We start from the raw sequence: 25289 nt of genomic DNA on the forward strand, positions 1-25289 counted from the left end.
AGGGAGGAATAACATATTCAAAAAACAAACCAAAATACCTCCACATTTGATGAAGAAAGCTGGTGTCTATACATACGGTGTCATCCTAGAAAGCTGTCACAACCACTGCCTTTTCTAGCCAGGAGAGCACTGCATTTGGACATGTGATGGGGTCTGCTTTTCTCACGCTGAGAACTTATCAATTTCCTAAATTGACCTTTATTATGGTGACAACATTGTTTTCTGATGTGCTCCGAGTACATGAGCAGCAGAAAAGTTTCAGGTGGCAGCATCTCCCTCAGCCACTAACTGAATGTAGGATCTGGTGGAAGATTGTGGGGTTTATTTTAAAAAAATTCTTCAAGAGAGTGAGCAAAGCGTCCCGGGAGATGTGGGATCAGTAATTTGGCCGCTCATCCTGTCCTATTGGGCCACGTGACAGGGAGTGATTGCTACTCGCAGGAGATATATTTTTGCTGTCTTAAGCAGATTAAAAAATGAATCTCCACTTCCCACCCTTATCACTGCTGCTGCCTGCTCTGACACTGGGACAGGGAACACAAGCCATCACCAGTTTTTTGAGGGTGTGATGTGCTGCTCTGGGTGAGATGTGCCCAGAATCAAAGTTGTCCCATCTGCCTTCCCCACAGGTTGTTTTCTGCTTTCACAGTGACCCCACCATGTGTGGGAAGAGGTCCAAGTGCTCCTTCTCTCGCCTGGAGGTGATCCTCATCGTCTGCCTGGTGCTGATGATAGCGGTGACTGCGGTACTCCTTGTCCTCCACTTTCTCACCAAGGAGCACACTGGTAAATTAAGCTATTTCCGTCCTGCCATCACACCCTGCTTGAGTGTTTATCCAGTGCAGTAACGTAAATTGAAGGGATACAGGTAGAGGGTCACTGGGCCACTGCTGAGCCTTCATAATCTTCTGTGCACGTGGTCGTCTGGCACAGCCACAGCACCGTGCTGTTACCGGCCTCTGCAACAGGTTCATGGTGGTCAAACCCATCGTGAGCATCCCTTGGAGTGTGGATGCACAGCCTCAGGGCCAGCAGGTGAGGCTGGCTGCAGGGATCCAGACAACCTCCCTTCCCTCTCTCTGCCTGGTGGAGGGGGTCCCGAGAGCCCCTTTCTCCCAGCACCCCATGAAGGGGCTTCACAGCTGGTGTAATCCCATCACAGCCCATTTACGCCTCCAATCCCATCACCAGGGACGGGGCAGGTGCAGGTCAGAAGCTGCCCAAAGTTCACTCTCAATTCACTTCTAATGTACCCATGTTTATCCTCTGGAGAGATAAAATCTAATGGGGAAAGAAAACATTTTGAAGATTTAGGTATTTCCACATGACAGGAGCCCTTTCCCAGAGCTGGGGGTCTCCCCTCCCCTGGATGGGGCATCACTTGACATGTCAGCAATGGGACCTTCCAATTTTTAGATTTTGATCTCAAATTTGATGTAGTTCACACTTTCTTCATGTTTTTAGGTTGTAACATGTAAGAGTTTTGCACAAGTGATTCCTCTCTGTGTTGTAGCTCTTGGAGGAGGTGGAGGAACAGTAGTTTTAATGGGTAGCCCTGATTACTCACACCAGTTTAAACAAGAGAATTGCCTTGTGGTCAGTCTGCGGCCAGTGTGAGTGTTTCACTTCTCCTCTGTTTAAAGTGACAGCCTAAAAAAGGCTGGACTGGGAAGACTGAGTGCCCCCTTATCCCAATGTCTTGCTTGAGGCAGGACATGGGGATTTCCCAGATGACTGGGAAAGACTGTGAGAACACATCAAGTGCATAGAGATATTTTCCCACAGTGTTATCTTAGTCTCCAGTGATTTGTGGCTCTGGGATTTCCTGTAGAGATTTTTTTTTTTTTTTAATTTATTAGCCCTCAATGGCTTTTATTCCATGAGTTTGTCAAGGAGCTTTCTCTGTCCTGTAGAAAGACTTCTGCACATTCATGATAGCTGGTATGACATGTGGCCCACTTTGAGAGTCCTTTTCCTCACCATTTGACCTGAGGGTCATTGTCCAAAGCTGCTTTTTCCTTCTTTGAGCTTCTGCTGACTCTGCTGTAATTTTTTTGGGACCAGGGCACCAGCACTGGACACAGGACACATTGGAGGTACAAGGACGACATATGGATGTGGCCCTCTTTCTTCTCTAGTCCTTTCTTGGTAGCTCCTGACATACTCTTCCCTTTTTCTCACTGATGCTGAGCTGAATTTTTGGTGTGAAAACAGATCTTGTACCCTCAGATCTGTTTCCTGCATGGTAGTGGTGGGCTTGGAGAGCTTAATCAGCAAAGCTAGGCTCGTTTCCCCCTTGCTGGGAGTCATGACAATTTTACACAGTCAAGTGACCCTGTCTTGTGAGCTCCCTCTGTGGTTCTTCATTCCTGGTCGATCCTTTGCCACCTCAAATACCTGAACAACCTCAGCACACTTTAACCACATTGACAGCCCACTGGAAACCCAAGCAGACAGTATCAGCCAGATCCCCTTGTCCACAGGCCTGTGGAGTCCTCTGGGGATGTTGAGCAGGTTTCAGGCATGCTATCTCTTAAAAAAGATTGGGTTGCCTCTTCTGTCCCTGATTCTGCTTGTTCATGTGTCACTAATCCACTATTTATTCTCATTATAGATTCCAGTGAAGTAATAGCAAACTACTTACTGGGCGTAGGTCGAGCTGACTGCACAGGACCTGTGGCAGAAATTCCTCTGGTAAGTTGGGGGTATTGAACACAGGGTTGGTGAAATACTGATTTTCATAATCTCTGAGTATTTTTTGCAAGACTTCTCCTTTAGAGGTTCTGCTTTTCTAAACAGTTGTAGTCTTCAACCATTAGGTGAAATTTCTTTGAGGCTTTGAGCAACCTGATCAACTGGAAGGTGTCCCTATTCATGACAGGGGGGATTGGAAGCACATGTTCCCTTCCAACCCAAACCATTCTATTATTCTATAATTCTTGCAATCACAGAGCAAGATAGTTGTAGCTCTGAGTGTTCACATGTTGAATGAGTCCTCTGACCCTCTGGCAAATCTACTTAGAAAAATACATGCAAATGCTCAATATTTTGACCATGTGGGCTTGATGTGGAGCTCTTCTCTTCCAGATGGGATATGCCAATCCGGACCAGGTGGGTGGTGGGCTTCTCACGCGCCTCTACAGCCGAGCCTTCATCATGGCAGACCTTGATGACTCCAGGCGAGTAGTGTTTGTCAGTGCTGACATAGGAATGGTGTCTCAGAGGCTGAGGCTGGAGGTACGTGGCTGGAAATGAATGATTGTCGCAGTTTGTGTTGTGGCTGGTATTAGCATTAAGGTTGTAGTCACTGCTAAATACTATTGAGCATGTCGACACCTTGGCCATTTGCTTTGGGATGTCCTGGTACCACAATCTTGCAGACACATCGTGTCTTTGCTGAAGAAGAGCTTTTGATTCCTCAGCAAATGAGGCTTGACTTTGACCATGCTTTTCTTAGTGGAAAAAATTTCACAAATACATTCGAATCATGAATACGGTATCATGGTGCCTGTGTAATGCTGGGTCTCCAGCACCACAAGGAGGGAGGGAGACGCCAGAGATCTGGGGACTCTTTGGATGATCTTGGATTCACTTCAAGTTGGCCATGGGGGTTTTCGCTTACCAGATCTCATTATTTTAAGGCCTTTGCCAAGTCAACAGGTATAACCTGCTTGTGACGCCAGTATGGGAGTATCAGGCAGAAAGAAAAGAGCCAGCCTTTTTTGCAAGGGCTGATACAAATCTCCATAGCTTTTGTGTGCGCAAAAGGGGTTTTTAGGACCACCTACTTCTTCTTAGGTGCTCAAGAAATTGAAAAGCAAGTATGGTGAGCTGTACCGACAGGACAACGTCATCCTCAGCGGCACCCACACGCACTCAGGGCCTGCTGGGTACTTCCAGTACACCCTCTTCTGGATCACTAGCAAAGGGCTAATCAGACCATCCCTCAATGCTATCGTGAATGGCATCGTAAAGGTTGGTGTCATCCAGTCTGTTGATGTGAGAGTCCATAAATGCAGAAAAGCTGGGGGGTGATACGTCTGTTGCTAACGGAGCTCTTGCTGTGATGTTTATGGTAGCACCTCTAAATGTCGCAGTCTTAAAACACACTTGGAGGTGGGTTTATGCTTACTATGGAAATCAGATCAAAAATCATAAGCCTTGAAGTCTTTCTTTAGAAAGACAGTTATGGGTGGTTTCAAAATATTATCATAATTTTCCAGAATTTTAGACTACTGAGGAAAAAAAAGAGCCCCCAAATTCCCAATAAGGTGTTGGGGACAGACAGGGAGGGAAAGAGAGAGGTTTTGTGGATAATCTAGCATATGCCTTATGTGCATGAACTTGTCTTCCTTGTCTTCCTGCTTTTCAGAGCATTGATATAGCCCATCAGAATGTGAGGAGAGGAAGGCTTTTTATAAACAGAGGCACTGTACAAAACAGCCAGATCAACCGAAGCCCTTTCTCTTATCTTGCAAATCCAGCATCTGAACGAAGCAGGTAAAAGCTCCTCAGGCAGGAGGAAAACAGCCCTGAAGAGGACCATTCAGTTGGGACCACGACGAGGCTGTCTTGCATCTCGTGTTTCTGGTCATTTGTGGGATAGTTGAAAATGTGGAGCCAAGATGATGGCAGAAGGACACTGTTGCCATTCTGGGCACTTGTATCTGTGCATCCCCAAAAATTATTTGCAAGAGTGGGGTTGAAAGTTGTGATTTCCCCCTCCAAGCATGTGAGGCATTGTTTAAGGAAGTGACCTTATGATTTGTTTAAAAGGAAAAGTCTGTAGATGTTAGCATCTGAGTCAGATGGCATTAAATTGTCATCACTGGTGCATGAATTCAGAGAGAGCTCCTCTCTCCACACCCTGGAGAAGCAGCACCTGAGGTCAGCAACAACCATAACTCTTCCCTTACCTTGAAAGCTATTCTCACATGCTCTGCTAAGGTCTCACGGTGCTTTGGTAAATCTGTAACAGCCTCTTAATTTCCTTGCTCAGCCTAGTGGTGATTTAATGTGTCTGAGCAACGCAGAGTGTGACCATGGCTCTCCCAATAATGGGATTTCCCTGCTTCATTTTCACCCAGGTATTCATCCAACACGGATAAAGAAATGGTGATGCTGAAGATGGTAGATAGTAATGGACAGGAGCTAGGCTTTATCAGGTACTGACCACCAAAGTAACCTGTTCTTTTCCAGAACCTCATAAACCACAGTTCTGTAGCAGTTCTGTCTTTCTGCACAAGCTCTCCTTTCCAGCACTGACCCTTGCCCATAGAGCATTGCTCCCAGCTGGTCACCAGAGGGTCTCTGGGGGAAGAGTAAGTGAAAGCCCATGAGTGCATAAATCAGGTCAGCATCCTTCAACTACTCTGGGAGATACAGCAGCACCTGACCAACCTGCAGCTGGACGCATCTCCTGGCATGACCCAAAGGCATGTGGGGAAGAGGACTGTCTTCCCTTGTAGGGGTGCAGAAAAATCCCCGCTGGGGCTCTTGCTGTGCCCCTCTAAGCAGATCCTGGCCCTGGCATCTCCAGTACCCTTGGGGGTCCTCTTCTCTTGGTTATTTTCTTTAACACCCCGTGTTTCATGGAAGTGTACCATTCCCACAGGCAGCATTTATGACAGTGTTTGGCTGCATGAAGTTCAGAGCTCCAGGCAGGCAAACGAAGTAATATGCAGTAACAAAGTCATAATTGCATTTTCCTCATTTAGAAGGCACAAGCAAGAGTCTGACAGTGTTAAGAGGAAGAAGAGGGTTTTCTTTTTTGTATGAATGAAAGTGTTCCTTTTTTCCTTTTTTTACATCATAGTAAAAATTGATTGTTTCTTGATTCTTTGAAGCAAGAAAATAAAAAATCCCTCCAAAATATAATTCTCTGTCTCAGAAGAGAGTCAGTTCAGGTCTGAAATAGCTCTTGGTGGCCCTGATAATTACAGTGCCAAATTCTTGTGGTGTCAAGACCTGGACCATCATAGCCATGAGCCCTACTGGTCAGGAAGGGAGAGGATGGGAATAACTCTGCCCTTGTTAATCCTTCCCTAGGTAACAACAGTCTGCTTTCGTATTCTCTCAAAGAAAATTCCGATCTATATTTCAAGTACATAGACTGAATGAATAAATTGCCAATATATAGATTGAACGGTGCATTTCCTGCATTCCTTACATGTGTCTTCTGACTCCTCCTCAGCTGGTTTGCTGTGCACCCAGTCAGCATGAACAACACAAACCATCTGGTGAACAGTGACAACGTGGGCTACGCATCTTATTTGTTCGAGCAGGAGAAGAACAAGGGGATGCTTCCCGGAGAGGTGGGAGTGTTTTCAGACTACTGAAAATAATGCGGGAAAAAAAGTGCTGCAACAGGGTGGGTGCTTCTATGGGCCAAAGCGTGTTCTTTCAGACAGTGAAATAGGACAGCAGGGTAAACACAGAAGGACAAAGATGAACACATTGATTTATTTACTTTCTTCTTCTAGAGAAGAGAAATTGCAAGGTGTACTGTTGCTCTCTCTACTTTCCAAACTAGTAATCAGTGGCATTTCTTTAGATTTTAGAAATAAACCAAATTTATTGGAAATACTAGAAAGACATGTGTGGGATACTTGATCCAAAAGCATCAATATATTGCACTGTGGTGTGGCATCATGTCTGTGGTCAGCTCCACTTCTTTCTTATGGCTTCCAGCCAGTTCTGCCTTCTGATTTTCATTTATCCAGCAGACTTGCCATCCTCAGAGTGCAAACACGGTTCCTTTAAAAAGTATTATTTCCCCTGAAATATAAATATGGCCATGAACCCTTCTCACAGATGCTTTGAGTCATGAGTTGATTCAGAGAGTGTCCGGTGTGTATCTCCAGCATATACCTTGAAACAGGTGACCTATTCCTATTTTAATACTCTGGACAGAGGAACACGTGTAGTTCATAACAAAGATGAAAACTAAAGGAAGACTACCTAATTTTTTCTGGCAAATGTTTCTTTTTATAGTGGATTATCTAAAACCTTTTAACAAGACTCAACTCTAGCACATAGTTCTGGGTGCAAGTCAGCTCAATTTGACATGCAGACAAAGCCAAGAAGCATTTGCAGGATTTAATATTTATCTGTATATTCTCCAGGGCACATTCTGTCTAACAGTCTTACAAGAAAATGGCTTAAGAGCTCATAAGATATTAAAATATCTGGTGTTGATGCATCTCATCTCTAAAAGAGGGGGAAAAAAAAGAGTATCTGTGAGACCTGAATTCAGCTGACACTTGTGTGTAACCAGCTTTGTTTCTAACAAGTATTGCTTGATGTTAACTCCTGCAGTCAGATCCAATAGCTGTCACCCTGTGAATCAGTTATGGTGTAAGCCTGGCAGAAAAAGAATAATGTACAAGGTGCTACAATGAACCATTAACATATGATCAGTTATGTGAGAAACTGGGGACATGAGGGGAAGAGCTGCCACTGAGGTGGAAGAGGAAGATGATGAAATGCTTTGTGGACACCAAAGTGATGTGAAGCTTCCCCTGAAATGGCAGTTACGTCCCATTCTCCCTTGGTCTTCCTGTTCCTAACCCTCAGAATGCTCCTAAATCACCATTCGAGTCCTCCTAGTCACTTCAGAAATGTTTACACCAGCATCGTGTGCTCATCAGCTGGCTGTCATGCCAGCCTTGACTGCAGGGAAAGCTGCAGGTGGTGTCTGCAATCACCTCCAGGTGCTAAAATCCACCTGACTCCGTCTGGTTTTGGCAGGGGTCTTTTGTTGCTGCCTTTGCATCCTCCAACTTGGGAGATGTGTCGCCCAACACCAAAGGCCCGTTCTGCGTAAACACGGGGGAGTCGTGCGATAACCCACAGAGCACCTGTCCCGTGGGGGGGGTAAGTATGTCTTACCTTTCTACATTAACTTCTGATGAGAAGAAAACTCGGGGTGGAGCAGCAAACACAGAGCCACGTGGTGGACCGTTTGTGCATGAGAAAAAAAAAAAAAAATCACCATTTTTTGGATTATTCTGGATACCTCTTTCAGCAACTTACTGTGTCTTGTCCTCATACACCCTGTTTTCTGGTCATTCAGCCCAAATTTAAATTTATCTTGTTGCAAAAGTTAGTGTAGTAACCTGGCACTCAAATTTGAGATGGTTAACAAGAAGCAATTAGTTCTCACAGTATGACAATCGTTGGTGAACTCATCCACTCTGCAGTGCCACATGTTCTCCATATTAACTGATAACTAGCATTTAAACTTATTTCTTAACAGTCATCGATGTGCATGGCCATGGGTCCCGGTAATGACATGTTTGACAGTACAAGAATTATAGGGCAAAATATCTACTTGAAAGCAAGGGTAAGTGATATTTGGCTTTACAAACATGTGTGAGTGGGGTTATTACAGGAATGCATGTTCATTTAAGCAACTTTCTTGCACTTGATTTGTGAGTATTTGCAGATTTAAATTACTCTGAATTCCACATTTATATGCTTAAGAAAAAGTTTCCTGCTTATTCAGAAAGCACAAACTTTTATTTAGATAAATCGTTATAGGTGTTGCAATTTGAAAATCTTGGTTTGGGATTTTAATCTCATTATTCCTCATGGGTATATACTGTGGATGTTGCCCCTTACAATCTTCCCCTCCCTCTCATGCATGCATCTTGCTGGAGTTGAAGACTCCAGGAAGAGCTCAGAGACACCACCACACACCACTCGTTGGCCAACTTTGTCATCACACTCCCAAAGCTAATGCAAATGTGAGTTAAAATGTGCCAGCTTAAACATCCATGAAAGATGCTCATTCTCACCCTGCTTGACTGCATTTACTCGGCCCTTGTCCTCCACCCTATCAGCTCCCCCCTGTGTCCTTGGGCTCAAAAGTCACCTGAATTTAACAGTTCCCCTTCTGCAGCTTCATGTACTGTGAGAGTAGTCAGTAAGAGGACATTTTTTGGCACCGGTTCAGGGACAGCAGCTTGTAGGATCTGGAACGGGTCTAGCAGAGGAGTAAGAGCAGAAGGCTTGCTGGTGGCAGTTTCCTTTTAATCACCGTTTCAGACGCTTGCCCTGAAGTCACTCCAGGCTGATCGTGACTTGCAAATGAAAGATTGTCCCAGTCAGAGTGGCCCGCCGTGTGTGCCAAGTGGTGAGGGAAAACACTGCTGTCGCGTTTAAGAACGCAGACTCTTGGACTTCAAAGGTGGTGTCCTCTACTCCTTCCTGCAGTTACAGGAATATTACTAAACCTGAATAACTTCTGGCAACACTTTCTATGTACCAACTCAAGGCATGTGTGCCAGAAAACCATTCACTGAAGAGCTGAATAGCTGTCGGCTGTACAGTGAATGATGGTAAAGTCCATGTGTTTCCAAGCAATGAATACAACAAAGTGCTTTCAAAGCAATGAATGCAACAAAGTGCATCTTTCTCATAGAAAACATTTCTTCTGGTTGGTCTAAGATATGAGAAATGCCAAAAGATTGCAACTAGGAAAAAGAAGTTGACGTCCTCATGGAATAGGTACAGGTTTCAGCTGTATAAAGGAAGGCACGCACAAAACTTGATCACAGAGTGTCCTCTCTATGTTACTTGAGATAGGGAGAGCTTGCAGGTCTCAGGACATACAGGATGTAGTAACAGGGTGATAGAAAAGAGTTTGGGAAACTCTTGCTTTAATGTCTGAAAGAGGCCACTGGAAGGTGTCAATGGAATGAAGCTGAATGCATATAGCTGAACCTCAGAAGAGACAGGCTCCTGCTTTCTTCTTTCTCAAGAATTTCCACCTTGTGTGTCCCTTAGGACCTGTATGAAAAAGCTTCCCAGGAGGTCGCAGGACCCCTCAGCTCAGCTCACCAGTGGGTGAACATGAGTGATGTCTTGGTGGAGCTCAATGCCACACACACGGTAAGAGCAGAAGGTCCCAGGACATAGAGAAGGAAGAAATGTTATATTCTCACAGCAAGACTTGGCACACAGAGGGGAACTGATTTTAAAATATGTATTTTTATTTTTTTTCCCTTTCTGATTAAGGTTAAAACTTGTAAACCAGCCTTAGGACACAGTTTTGCCGCTGGGACTATTGATGGAGTGGGGGGTCTCAACTTCACACAAGGTAATTTAGGTAGCAGATGCCAATATGACTTTGTACAAAGGGGGAGGACATGGAGCATCCCCCAAGTAGATTCAAACCCCCAGAGTCATTTAAGAACATCAATGACTGGCTGAGCTGCAGTCTCCAAAGGGATGTTTTTTGGGAAGGTCTGATCTTACAGGTCTCTTGCAAGTTTGTCTGTGTTTGTCAGAAAGCTTCTGGAGAAGGATATGGCTGTTCTCTGAAGGAAGGGAAGTGCTGGATGGGGACTGGGGAGAAGAAAGAGCTGGCTTTGGGACAATCTTTCTCATTTGTTCTCATTACCTGAAAGCTGCCAAGATAGAGCTCAGCTGGGGTAAAACTCTGCTTCTCAAACCACCCCAGAAAAGGAAGATAGTCAGAATCCACTGAGAAATATCCTACCCCACATAAGCAGGGAGGGGGTAATAAATGAGTTTTCTACCCGATAGCTGCTGGGGTAGCTGAAGGAACAGTGTTTAAAAGATGTTTCCTCTTCAAGGCTCAGTAGAAGGGGACCCATTTTGGGATGAAATCCGGGACCAGCTGCTGGGAGAACCATCCAATGAAACAAAAGACTGCCACAAACCCAAGCCAATCCTCTTTAGCACCGGAGAGGTAAGGATACACCGGTGTGTGCCCTGGGAAGAGCAGACATTGCTGATACGGGCTATGTTTTGGTAGGGCACTACAGATTATGTCTGTGACAGGCCATATGGTGAAGAACAAGGAGGGAGAGAGAGATGCACGGGCCTTGAAGGCATGAAAAAAGAAAGCAAGAATAAGTGTTGTCATTAGTTTGCATCAGAATGAGAGAAGTGTAAGTCTTCCTCCTGCAGAGCATCTTTTCCATGTATCCCAGGAGGGACCAGACCTGCTGCTCTCATTAGGGTCAAAAAAACAACTGAAGATCCACCCTGACCTAATCCTCTGCCTGTGAAACAGCCCTGAGCAGGATGCACAAGTTAAATACACGAAGTCAGGGAAAGCCAATGATGTGTGGAGCTCAGCGTTGCCTCCTGGCGGTCTCTGGCTTCAGGAGAATACTCTGCTGGTGCTCAGATCTTAATAGCTCCGGGTGGATTTTTCTTCCATCCTACTATTGGTTTCCTGCCTTAATCCATGAGAGGACCTTTCTTTTTGTCATATAACAGACTGATCCATGCAAAATGAAGTAAGTTGTCATGGTGCCTTTTGGAAACTGGGGACTGTATCAACTTACCCACCTTCTCAGTGTTGTCTTTAAAGGCTTATACTGGGCTTTGACTTCCTCTGGAAATGTGCTGTTGACTTCTCTGCTTTTCTGTCATGTTTATCCAAAGGTCTGGTAGTTCTGTGAGCTATAACATCGACTGACACCAGACTTACTCATCCACAGGTAGAATCACACCAGGCTCAGGCTGGAGGTACCATGGGGTGGGTATGACTCCACTCCCTGCAGGACCAAAACTGCAGCTACAGCAGATTGCTCAGGGCCATGTCCAGAAGAGTCAGGGCAGTCAGCAAGGACAGAGATCCCCCACTGCTTGTGTTTCCACCCCAGGGATGCCCAGCTCACACAGAGAAGGGCTATTTCTTAGGGCCAGCCTCTGCAAAACTGCTGCCCTGTTGCTCCCAGCCCATCCCCATGCCCAGGGCTGCTCTGTCCTGTGCAGGACTTGGTGTTTGTTCTTACTGAACTTTCCCAAAGTCTTACTTACAATTTTAAAAGAAAATTGATGCCCTATTTTCCACCTGCTGTTCCCTTGGCTTTAAGGCAAATGCACTGTAGTGGAGCAGGATCATGTCCAAAGTCCTTTAGAGCACTTAGAGGATGCCATCTGGATGAGGTGATTCGTTGTTACTCCTGTTGTCTCTTTAAAAGCTTTCCTTGTGTCTCTTTGTGTTCAGTCAGCTCCTCAGCTCATCTGTCATAAAAAGAAATCCTTGCAGATCCTCCTACCACCCCACCATCTCTGTCCAGGATGGTGCTATTGAGAGTATATTACACTTTATTCTGATGACTTTACCACCTTTTGAGCATCCTTTTACAGATGCTCTGGTAGACCCTCTGCTTCCAATGTGCCCCACAAGGTTTTGTCATTCATGTTTTGTCCCCAGTAGATTGCTTCTCAAAAAATCTTTTTGGCTTGCTGGATTTTGCATTTCATTTGCTGGACCCATGCCACCCCTGAGCTCTTGTTGTTCTTCCTTTTAATAACTTTCTTCATTTTTATCTAGCTTTTTTTTTTTTTTTTTTTTTTTATGATGAAATGCTGCTGTACTGTGTATTTTGGCTGCTGCAAGGTGCTGAGCCTCAGTACGGTGTGGTCCCTGCTAAGGGGCAGTTTGAAGTCAGGGCTAAGTCGAGGCTTCCCTGAGCATCACCCTCTGGGTGACTTAGAAATTCTGCCTTTGCATCACAACTGGTGCATTTGCTTAGCTAATGAAGATGTAACTGTCATTTCCCATTGCCATTGGACTCTGATTTTACTCATTCATTTTTTCTCTCCTGGTCAGGCAATCAGCTTTATTAATCCTGACACTGTCCTTTTCCCATGCAGGTGAGGGGTTTCTAGGTGCTACCCTGACCTTATTTACCCACTATGCTTTAAGCTGCCCCTCTGGCAACACCTTTATTTTTGCCTTAACCATAGTATTTATATGTGCCTTATCTGTCTATTATGGTCAGACAACTTGCTCTACATGTGGAGGTAAAACACTTTTTCATGTGCCTGTCTGCAAAGTAAATTTATTTGCCTGATTTGTACCTGTAAGAAGGAAAACACTGTCTTTTTTTGGTACTATCCTACAATAGTCATATTCACTTTTGGTTTTTTTCACCTCAGATGACTTGGCCTCACCCCTGGCACCCTGATATTGTGGATGTTCAGATTGCTGTCATTGGATCACTGGCAATTGTTGCTGTTCCCGGAGAGTTCACGTAGGCATTTCTTTGGTCTTGTTCTATGTATTGCAGCCAGCAGTGTTTCCTTCAAAGTACCTGTGATTCTTCTGCATGCAGGTATAAAGGAAGTGTAGGCTAAAAATTGTCCCCAGTATACGATAGCTGTGCGGGCACTACACCTATATGTCCACTGCATGTACTTTCTTGTATACTGTCTCCTCTGCTTACCTGGGGTTTCCCATTTTCTTCTCCATTCTGTAAATTAGTCATGGGAATGAATGAGATGCAAACAAGCTTCCAAAATAATTTTATCCGTTCATTGCAAAATGTGGTTTCAATGAAAGGAAGGGAACTTTAAATTTTTTTTTTCACACCACAAACACTATAATGATGAATTGCACTGACTGGTACAATGGTGAAGATCCGAATATGATAATGATTTATTTCTAGCATCCTTTATTCTACTCCACCAAGCCCTGGGGTTCCTCCAGCCTCACCCTGGCTGTGATGATGTATGTGAAACGTTTTGAGGTGTTTTGGTTGAGCTCATTGCAGAGAAACCTTAAGGGATGCTGAGCAGCGCTGCAAGTGCTATGGGAATTTCTGGTGCTGTGCTGCATGTCAAACCAGCCATTCCTGCTTTAGCTCCCTGCATTTCTGGAGACTGATGTTGTTCCCTTAACACCCCTAGGACCATGTCTGGACGCAGGTTACGGGAAGCTGTTAAAAGAGTAAGTTGCTGAGGAAGAGGTTTCTCCAGAGCACAGCATATCTGGAACTTCATGTTTCTTGATCCTTCTTGTTTTTCCCTTGTCTCGTCCCACCTGGAGTCATGGATCTGTCTCACAGATGTTTCCTCCTCACAGTTGCTTCAGACACATTTTGTGTATACTTAATGGCATGCAGAAGAAATGAATGTCCTCCCCAAAAACCAATCGAGTTTTAATACATAACCAACACAAGCTAATTCAACTGAGATCCAGGCATAACCGATGCTAGCAGGAGTTTTGTCTCTGGGATGGAGAAGTTTACCTCCTTTAGCCCTTCAAGGATTTTGCAACATGAGAACAGTTTAAAAAAAAGAAAAAAAGTCAAATGTATTTTTTCCCATTTTCCTGATTGGTACATCCTGTTCTCAGCTGCAGCCTGAATACCATCTTCATTTCAGACACTGTCTCCACAATTCACTGAGCCTGTCTCACATAGTTATATCAACCCAATTTTAAGGAGTATACAGACATCAGCTTCAAAATACCTCTAAATTTATTGAATTTACTGGAGCGTGAAGTCATTTCTCCTGTTTTTCTTCAGGAAGTGAATATGAGACATTAATAAAGGCAAATTGCACTTGTAGGGCTGCATTCCTGAACATCCAGCCCCCTCCCCACTGTAACTTTGTATTCTTTCTTAGTAAATAACAACAACAAACGACATAATTGTGCATTAAGCAGTTGTTACAAGATAAGTAATTTATTTCCTGTCTTAGGAATTCGATTCTCATGGTACACCAAGAATGGATGTTGTAATTGCAGGTCTGTGCAATGTCTACACCCATTACATTGCCACCTATGAAGAATATCAGGTAAATATTAAAATTGTGGATTGAACATGTTTAACTAAGTTCACTTTATGGCTATATGGGGTAATTCACATGAAATCATGTATGCTTAGCATCCTTTGCCACAAAAAGCTGAAGAATCTGTGGCAGAAATCACAAGACCTCATTGTTTATTCTGGTCTAGATGACATGGTCCAAGGGCCAGTGTGGTTTCCTGACTGTAGCTAGGGTGTACGCATGGATGCTCTAAAGTGGAAATGGTCAGACATACTGAAGGGACCTCCTGTGAGTTCAGGTCTGGTTTAGTAAACTCCTAATAACTTGGATGAATCAAAAATTATCTTCATAAGGTAGCAAAATTGTCAGAAAAAAAGATCTGGAGCTGTAGGGTTGTAAGGTGACCATGAATTGCAGTGACATGTTGCTGTGGAGAAGACCATAACGCAGCTTGCAAGACCCGGTTTTAAGGGTCCTCACAAGGCATGGTAGATGTTGTGCTTTGATGAACATGTGGACCACTGGATGGAATCCTTGGGTTTAGAAACCCTAAACTGGGAGGGAAGAGTGGAAGAACTGATGTTGTCCAACACAAAATGTTGGAGAGGACATGACCTTTAAAAGAGTAAGAGAGCTGTGATAATTGGAAGAGTCACAACTGGTCCTCCCTGTTTGTGACGGATTGGAGAATGAAGAGTAACCTGAAATTGCAGCAGCAATACTTAGGCAAGATGTTAGGCTGTCTCCCTAGCAGTAAGGGAGTAAATAAACCCCTGCAGGTACAGTGCTTATCTTGTCTCGATGCAGTAGGGTGAGCTCTATAAACTGCTCAAGATTCCTTCAAAACATCCTTTTCCAAATTTGTCCTTTCCTAGATTCAGCGATATGAGGCTGCATCAACTATTTATGGGCCACACACTCTTTCTGCTTATATTCAACTCTACAGAGGACTTGCAAGAGCTATTGCTACGGTAATCAAAATTTTTTATGTGCCACATAATGCTAGAAACATCTAAATCCTGTAAATGGTGATGGCTATATTTGTTCCTCAGTGTGGTTGCATGATGGCTACCCTCTGTTTTCTCATAAGAAATTACTTTGAGAAATTCTCATGTGGTATGAAAATTCCTGTAATGGGGGTCTCATACCACTTGGAAATTCTGGGCTTTTTCAGTTCAAAGTTTAGGAAATAGGTACCTTCAGCCTTTCAGCATGGCTTGAAGTTGCTGCTTTTCTACCAAGTAGAAAAAAATATCTGCTACATTGCTCCTGTACATATCAATGTTTGTTACAATTATATCTGTGGACCATGAGAATGTGCGGGACTGGTGGGTGGGTGCTGCCTCCTGAAGTCATGGGATGGTCCTGGGGGGTGGATTTGGGTGACCCCAGCAACAGGGCAGCGGGTGTCCTGTGGGGATTGCTCCTGCATGTAGAGCACCGATGAATATCCTCTTGTTTGTTTTTACGCTGGCTTTATTGCCCTTGTTCTTAAAATCTAAGCAATGGACTTGGACAGAGAGCCACAGCAGTGACATGGGACATCAGGGAGATACTGGTTATCTATATGTATTTATAATGAACACATCTTCCCTCTCCCAGAATACAGTACAGGATTTGCCACCTGGCCCAGAGCCCCCGCTTTTCAATATAGTTAACCTGACCTTGGTGCCTGCTCTCACTGCTGATCGTGTGCCGGTGAATAAGACATTTGGGGATGTGCTACAAGACGTGAGACAACAGTATCAAGCGGTGAGAGCTTCAAGGATTTGCTAAAACCCGTTTAGGAAATAGTCTTTAGATTCTTACCCCTCATCTGAAAAAGTCTATGTTTTCTAAAGGGTTGTGATGCTCTCAGTCCAAAAAGGTCTCATTGTTCTTAGTGAGCATGGTTGAAGAGGCAGAGACAGACCATTTTCATGTGGATATCATTGTACCGAATGTGATTCAAATACGTGAATGAAGAGCAAAATAAAAGCCCTTTATTCAACAAGAAGATTTCCACTTCTGCTTTGACATAAAATAACAGTTGATGATTAAACAGGCAAATATTGTACAGTGATTTCTTTACAAGCAGAAATCAGGTCACCTTTGATGCTCTGCTATGGAATGTAAATTAAATAAAAATGTCAGAAAAGGTTCAGTTTTCAGTGCTCAAAGTTTAGATAAGGTGTTCAGACCAAGGATTTTCATCTCATTGCTGTCTCCAGCAGTAAGGTAGGAAGAAGGCAGGGAGGTATTCTTAAAAATCTCACCTATTTCCCTCCGTCTTTTATACAGAAATCTTAGGTGCTAGGGTGGAGTTTGGCCAAAAAGTGGAATGGCAAGGCACAGAATACCATCTCAAGTATAAATTCTCCAGTTGCTATTGCAGCAAGTGAAATTATAAATAATTTAATACAAAGCCCCCACAAAAATCCAACCAAACCACAAAAAACTCACATGATATCTTCAAAGGATGTTCTTAATGTGCAATATGGTTCTCAGTCTTCAACATAAATCTCAATTTCCCTCACAGAGAGAAGTTGCTGAAGTAACTTTTGTAGGCGCGAACCCCAGGAACTCTGCAGAGGATGCGGTAAATATGACACAGTGGTGCTGGGACTGGAGATGTTCGGATAAGTGAATATTCAGTTTCTGCCTCTGCCTGGTGCATTTTAACCTTTGATGTTCAGGTTTCAGAAGGAATAAGATTGTGTGCTTCCAATGTTGTTTTTTTTTGTTTTTGCTGGGAGTTCAGAAGAAGGTAGTTTATCCCTTCAGCATGTGCTTTGGGAACTCACACCACCAGAATGTTTTGGGGGCAAAGTCCTTAATTTGGTCAGATACAGACCACTCACATTCTCTTCATACTATTGAAGTCAAAGGCACCCATGTGGGTGTTAGGCCAGACACTCCTTCTCGGTCAGCATCCAGTGCCATCCTGTCATAGCAAGCATGGTCTCTAGTCTCTATCTTATCAGCCCAGTGCATCATTTTGATAAAACAATGAAAATTAGAAAATTATTTCATTCATCCCATCACTCATCTTGCATAGATATTAGTAGCAAATACCTCACTTATTCATTCTCCTTTTAGCGATCAAGTTTACTCATTCTCTGTGTCATTTATTAGCTTAAATTTGTCCTTTGGTGGTGAAATATAAGCATTTTTTCTAGTAATTACCACATTTGCCAGTAAAGCACACAGAAGCATAGTCCCTTCTCTAGTTTAAAGTGTCACAGAAAAGTAGGGACATGTCTGTCCCTTCAGCATCTGGCTAACTCAGTTATTTTTATTCCAGACTGAACACAACTTCCTGACGGTGGAGAGATACAACAGCACTTTAGACAGCTGGCACGTGGTAAAGAATGATGCCTCCTGGGACACCAGGTGGGTGTTATGACCAGATTTCACTGTTCCACAGACTCCATGCAGTAATTAGAGTTTAACCTGAAGGGCTTCATTTCAGAGCTCCCAAATGTAGGCTGGTTTTGTCCCTGCAGATGATGGTCTCTGGGGGTGGATCGGTCCATATTTGGGGGGTTAACTTGTCAAGACCACAACAATTGGTCTTCCCTTTGGGTCTAGCTTCTGCAGTGAAGTCTTGCAAGTTTGGGAAAGGTAGAGCAAGAATTATAGAAGGTTTGTGGTCCAACTGGTTCATAGCCTACCTTCATCCATCTGCTGTACTGTGCTGCTAAATAGGCTATCAAATGGAAAATATGGGAGGTTCACTGTAATAGAGTTTTCATAGGGAAAGACTGGCACTTTGCTGTGCATCATAAAGTAGAAACAGTCTATAATTTTAAAAAAAGTTTGTAAGAAAAAAAAAAGTTAAGGTTAGGGATGTCAGTCTTAAGGAAAAAGACCCTCTAAGCAGCAAAGCTGGTGTCACATTTTCAGAGCTACACCAGAAGTCAGCACATGATACAGGAATACCAAAGGCATCTTTTGTCAAACCATTCAATTCCAAGTTATTCCCTCATTTAAATAAACCCAGACATTTCCCCACATGCCTCTGCAACCTATCTGTGAGAAACCAAACCTCCAAAAACTTGTGTCTTGGGTCTTCTGACCTTGCAATGTCCCAGTGCAAACACATAATGTCCGAGGCCAGAAAGACAACATTCCTGACAGCTTGGCTTCATCAGGAAAGTCTTCCTCTGGATTTATGACAAGCATCTGAAAGAGTGTAATTCTCTGCCTAAGTGCAACCAGCTGTTCTCTAAACCTAATCCGGTAGCCAGGACTCCAGATGTCCTAACACTGGAAATGTATTAAATGTATTCCTATCTGCACTCAGAGCTCTGCATTTCTAAGTGCCCGTCCTCTGTTTAACACTCGCACTGTGTTACTTCGTCACTCATTGGTGTCACCCTTTCCCGTCAAGTTCCCTACTTGAGTAAGGGAAATGATGACATTATTATGTAGCCCTGCCTTCTTCCCTCCTCTCCCAAAAACCGAACAGATTTCCCAAAATCTTGGCCAGGATCACTGAAAATGTTTAGCAACACATCACTTGAGAAGATGAAAAACATAAAAGTGCAACAATCGAAGAATGTGCTTCCATGACGGGAATCCTGAGAAAGGACAATCTTTGGATCTCTGAATGATGCTTAAATACTTCTGCTGATAAGGAAGAGGAGCTGTTTGGCCTTTTCCTGCCTAAAGGGGCCAGCTAAAAGGCAAACCAATGCTTATGGTGATGCTTCCCTTCCTGGTGCCCCAGGAAAGTACCAAACACCACAAGAAATGGGAAATAGTTCTGTTAAGCTGGAAAAGATTCACTTTTTATGATGTCACTGTATTAACCTTGAAATGTTAGTATTTAAGGGGATGGTGACAGGGAACATCAAATATTTTTACTAGATATTAGTGGAGTTGGACTGTGGTTTTTTAGTGCAGGAAGAACAAACGTTTGATACCGTTGAATGTGCTGACCTTGCAATAGGGGAGTCCCACAAGGGACAGCATTATTTGTTAGCTTAGCGTTGCAAAGTGTTAAATAGCTTGTAGCTGAGGTTGTGAAATGCATAGTGTCAGGTATCAAAAGATACAAAGGTTTACTTAAAGGAGGTGCAGCTTTTGGGGAAGGAGATAGTGGCTATCTGTCCTTTGTCCTGTGCTCACCATTGCCCCGGGGACAAACTCAGTGCAGACTTGCCCTGCTGCTGGATGCTTCTTGGTGTTTGCTGTAGAGAAGTGTTTGGCCCCACCCTGCGTCTGCCATGGGGGCAGTAACTGCTTTCTCGGCACTGTTTAGGAGGAGGGGCTGAGCTGCAGGCAGGAATTCGCCTGGCTGTGCCTTTAGCAAACAGCCAGCAGAGATAAGACATTGTTAAATCCCCATGAGCTCATCTGTAAGAGCTACATTCCAGTTCCCAAGTCGCAGAGAGGTGGTCCTGGTTCACCAAGCCTGGGGGGCAGGATGGAGGGGAGGTTGGATGGTGGCAGAGATCTATCGCAGCAGCATTTTTAGGTCACAGCGTTACAGCCAGGCACAAGCTGCAGGTCTCTGTTCCAACCCAGCTCCCAACAGGGATAACGTTGAAGCTACAGCAGGTTGCCTGGAGCCATGTCCAGCTGAGTTGGGGTGGTCCCCGAGGATGGAGATCCCCCACCACTGTGGGCCTTCTGCTCTCACGTCACTGTCATCCCAAGACAAGCCAGTGTAATCCACAGCTAAAACCTTGGACAAAAGCAACCAGGTGGAAACAGGGGCCCTGTGTCAGCCTGTGTTCTCTGTTTACCAAACCAAATTTCCCCCATCATTCACTGTTTTTCACCCAGTCATGTCTGTAAATATTTATTTCAATCTTTTTAGTAAGACTGGTGGGGAAACTTCATTACCATTGTTGATGTAGCAATATATTTTCTTCATCTGCTTCCTTTAATTAAAGCCCTGAAATAGGGGTGCTATCTCAGTAGGACTTGATAACTCTCATGTCTGGCCTGGATGAAATTTGGCGGTCCCTGCCACTCCAGCAGTGCCCCTCATTGTCAGTATCAAAAGAAGAGCAGATTGATCTTCTTCATCTCCCCAAGAAGTGCTCCATCACAGCTGGCTGGAAAATCCCTCGCCCCCAGACGTTGTGTGCCTGTCTGTAGCGTTTTGAGGTTAGGCAGAGGTGCTTTTGCACAAGTCATCCACAAAAGAAAATGCAAGTCTGATATGGGAATGGGTGCCAGAAGCCCAGAGCTTATGATAGATTTTGCTTGTGACCTTCAATAAATGCTCATCCTCTTGGTTCAGCATTGCCCCTGTGCAGGGAAGACCAAGCTGATGAATACTGCTCACAGAGGTCATGTTGTGTGGGGTTATGTTATGGAGTTGGGAATGTAAGAACATGTTGGTACAAATATTGTTCATCTGCAGAAAGGACCACTGACTTGTTTTTTTATGTTTCCAGATATTTTTCAGCCCTGCCGGGTTTTGGCTTGGCTTGTTGGTTGCTGCTCTGATAGCCTAAATATACGAGGAAACATTAAAAGCTCTTAAAATATTCTTAGCTGGACTGCATTCGTCTCATCCCATTTAGTGAGCTCTTGGGATATTAGAACAAATGAAAAGTGGATTTTGTTGCTGACTGCAGTTTTTGCTTTATCTGCTAGGTTTTACTGGACCAAAGGATTATTTGGTCGGAGCAATGTGACTATTGAGTGGCACATCCCTCATGACACAGAACCGGGCATCTACAGAATACGGTACTTTGGGCACTACAGGAAAAAACTGTCGATCAGTCATGCTGTCTCTATTCCATTTGAAGGCACATCTTCAGCGTTTGAAATCACAGCTCCATAGGTGATCTCATTTATTAAAGGAAATGTTTCATTTGAGCAGTAGATTTGATATCTGTGATGTTCACAATGCACACCTGGGAGGATTTTTTTGACATACGTGACTCTATACATAATTGATGCCCTTTGAATGTTGCTGGTCATCCTTTGCTGAGACAAAGCTCAACTTCCTGCAAAGTTTTGACTTCTACCTGCAGTTCAGTCTCGCTAGTCCAATGTATTCTCATTCAAGCAGTTCCCATCCTGGCCCGATCTCATTGCAGTTGATTCTTATTGTAATAAAGGATATAACTGTTTCTCTTTAGTCCCTAAACAAGTGCTTATTGATTGTCAATAGGCTTTCTCTGAGAGAATTAGTGCATATTGGGAGCTAATGCACACAGCATGGGTAACAAACAGGAGGAGCTTGTAGCCATGATGAAACAGGAAAATTACGATGTTGTTGCTATTACAGAAACATGGTGGGATGTCTCCCATGACTGGAGTGCGCCAATTGATGGGTACAAGCTCTTTAGGAGGGACAGACAGGGAAGGAGAGGTGGTGGGGTGGCTCTGCATGTTAAGGACTGTTATGATTGCTTCAAGCACAGGTGTAGAGAAGACAGGGTTGAGTGTCTTTGCATTAGAATCAGGGGGAAGGCCAACAGGGCAGATGTTATCGTAGGAGTCTACTACAGGCCACCCAACCAGGACAGAGAGCTGGACGAGATATTTTATAGGCACTTAGGTGAAATCTCACGATCGCTTGCCCTTGTTCTTGTGGGCGACTTTAACTTCCCAGACATCTGCTGGAAATACAACACGGCAGAATGAGACCAGTCCTGGAGATTCCTAGAATGTGTGGGAGACAACTTCCTGACGCAACTGGTGAGTAAACCGACCAGAGAAGGTGCCCTGCTGGATCTCCTCTTTGTGAACAGAGAAGGGCTGTGGACGATGTGGAGGTTGGAGGCCGACTAGGGCACAACGATCATGAAATAACAGAGTTCTCTATTCTTAGAGAGGTCAGGAGAGAGCTAAGCAGGACTGACATCCTGGACTTCAGATGGGCTGACTTTGTCTTGTTTAGGCACCTGCTTGAAAGGATCCCCTGGGAGACTCTCCTGAAGGGTACAGGGGCCCAGGAAGGCTGGGCGCTCTTTAAGAAGGAAGTGTTAATGGCTCAGGAGCAGGCAGTCCCCAGGTGCTCTAAGAGAAGCTGGCGCCAGAGAAGACCACCCTGGCTGAACAGGGAGCTTTGGCTGCAACTCAGGGAGAAAAGGAGAGTTTACAGCCTTTGGAAGAAGGGGCTAGCCACACACAATGATTACAGAGAGGCTGTGAGGCTGTGCAGGGTGGAAATCAGAAGGGCTAAAGCCCAACTGGAAATTAATTTGGCCTCTACAATCAAGGATAACAAGAAAAGTTTCTATAAGTATGTCAGTAGCAAAAGGAAGTCCAGGGAGAGTCTCCATCCCCTGCTAGATGCAGGAGGAAATTTGGTAACAAGTGATGAGGAGAAGGCTGAGGTGCTTAATGCCTTCTTTGCCTCAGTCTTTAATAGCCAGGTTAGTTGTACTGATGAAATCCAGCCTCCGCAGCCAGAATACAGAGACTGGGAGAACGACCCCCCGGCAATCCAGGAGACAGTCAGTGACCTTCTGCATCCCACAGACACACACGCGTCTATGGGACCAGATGGGATACACCCAAGGGTGCTGAAGCAGCTGGCTGGGTGCTCGCCAGGCCACTTTCTATCATTTACCAGCAGTCCTGGCTGACCGGGGAGGTCCCGACTGATTGGAAATTGGCCAATGTGACGCCCATCTATAAGAAGGGTTGGAAGGATGATCCGGGAAATTACAGGCCTGTCAGCTTGACTTCGGTGCCCAGGAAGCTGATGGAGCAGCTCATCCTAAACACCATCATGCAACACATGAGGGACAACCAGATGCTCAGGCCCAGTCAGCATGGGGTTATGAAAGGCAGGTCCTGCTGACAAACCTGATCTCCTTCTATGACAAAGCGACCTGCTTATTGGATGAGGGAAAGGCTGTGGATGTAATTTACCTGGACTTTAGCAAGGCTTTTGACACCGTTTCCCACAGCATTCTCCTGGCAAAAATGACTGCTCGAGGCTTGGACAATCACACACTTTGCTGGGTAAAAAACTGTCTGGATGGCCGGGCCCAAAGAGTTGTGGTGAAGGGAGTTAAATCCAGCTGGCGGCCAGTCACGAGTGGTGTCCCCCAGGGCTGGGTTTTGGGGCCACTCCTGTTTAACATCTTTATTGATGATCTGGACAAGGGGATCGAGGGCACCCTCAGTCAGTTTGCAGATGACACCCAGTTGGGTGGGAGTGTTGATCTGCTCGAGGGTAGGGAGGCTGCAGAGAGACCTGGACAGGCTGGAGCCATGGGCTGAGCCCAACTGGGGGAGTTTCACTGAGGGCAAATGCCGGGGGCTGCCCTTGGGCCACAACAACCCCCAGCAGGGCTACAGGCTTGGGGAGGAGTGGCTGGAGAGCTGCCAGTCAGAGAGGGACTGGGGGGATTGATTGACAGCTGGCTGAACAGGAGCCAGCGGTGTGCCCAGGGGGCCAAGAAGGCCAATGGCATCCTGGCTTGTGTCAGGATTAGTGTGGCCAGCAGGGACAGGGGAGTGATCTTGCCCCTGTACTTGGCGCTGGTGAGGCCGCACCTTGATTACTGTGTTCAGTTTTGGGCCCCTCACTACAAAAAGGACACAGAGTTACTCGAACATGTCCAGAGAAGGGCTACAAAGCTGGTGCAGGGTCTGGAACACATGTGCTATGGGGAACGGCTGAGGGAATGGGATTGTTTAGTCTGGAGAAGAGGAGGCTGAGGGGAGACCTTATCACCCTCTACAACCACCTGAAAGGAAGCTGCAGAGAGCTGGGTCTGAGCCTCTTTAGCCTAGTAGAAAGCGACAGGACAAGAGGGAATTGCCTCAAGTTGCGCCAGGGAAAGTTCAGACTAGATATTAGGAAGCATTTCTTTACAGAACGGGTTGTTGGGCGTTGGAATGGGCTGCTCAGGGCAGTGGTGGAGTCCCCATCCCTGGAGGTGTTCAAGAGCAGGGTCGATTTGGAGCTTAAGGATATGCTGTAGGTGGGAACTGTGCTAGAACAGTTGGACTAGATGATCTCCAGGGTCCTTTCCAACCTAGGTGATTCTATGATTCTATGATTCTAATCCAGACCATAAAATAGTCTATAAAATTGAGCCTAGTCCATAAAATAGAAAAGAGATGCTGAATTCACAAGCATCAGAAGAGAAGACTCCTCAGTCGTGCTTGAAGTGCAAAGCTGGCCTCTTAGGATGGTAAAGGATAAATAGGATAGATACTCATCACAAAGCTTTGAGTATTATTTCATCCAATTATTCTAGTTTAGGGCATTTAGAGGATTCATTCTCTTAAAAGCCACCATAGACTATGAGGGGTGATGGAGCAACAGTATCATATGAAATGAATTGTGCATAGTTCTCCATAAATCAGCTGTCATGGTTTCACAGGTGCCTGATGAGAGTGTCTGCATAGGGTCCTACCTCGGAGGTCCTGAGGAAGGAAGGAAATAAAGTATTGAAGATGTTGGCAGTGTTTTCCTGCTAGACTGTGTTATTCTCTTTCACAAATGTCACTTTTGAACTGGCTAGTGTGCCAGGTGGGCTCCATGCTGCCTACCACATCTGAGTTTGTGTCATTTCAAGGGGATGCTGGGCAAGTTTTTAGAAGATAAACCCTCTGAAAGCTCTCAAAGAATTACAAGTGTCTCAAGAAACTACAGGTGGGCTGGAGGCCACTGAGTCCCTGGAAGGGCTACATATGCTTGCCCTGGTTATATGACCTGAAGACATAATACTTCCATGGCATGTTCCAGAGGCAGGATGCTGGGAAAGAAAGACTTTGAGACTGACTTTGTCCACTCTTGTTGTCCTTGTGTTAAGCTCCTGCTCAGCCATCCAACC

At 44.8% G+C, this 25289-nt stretch overlaps 1 protein-coding gene across 1 annotated transcript; it reads left to right on the plus strand.

The window, feature by feature from the left end:
- Positions 1-659: 659 nt before the first annotated feature.
- On the plus strand, positions 660-21325 carry LOC141969004 (putative neutral ceramidase C). Its single transcript, XM_074924332.1, has 20 exons — positions 660-786; positions 2615-2694; positions 3088-3237; positions 3799-3975; positions 4373-4500; positions 5088-5165; positions 6194-6314; positions 7750-7875; positions 8258-8344; positions 9790-9894; positions 10021-10102; positions 10602-10717; positions 12928-13022; positions 13678-13717; positions 14473-14568; positions 15417-15512; positions 16144-16293; positions 17060-17119; positions 17825-17913; positions 21136-21325. Exons 1-20 carry the CDS (start codon positions 660-662, stop codon positions 21323-21325), a joined length of 2193 nt encoding a protein of 730 aa, XP_074780433.1.
- Positions 21326-25289: the final 3964 nt, after the last annotated feature.

This window comes from Athene noctua, chromosome 21, assembly GCF_965140245.1.
Source record: "Athene noctua chromosome 21, bAthNoc1.hap1.1, whole genome shotgun sequence".
Taxonomy (NCBI): domain Eukaryota; kingdom Metazoa; phylum Chordata; class Aves; order Strigiformes; family Strigidae; genus Athene; species Athene noctua.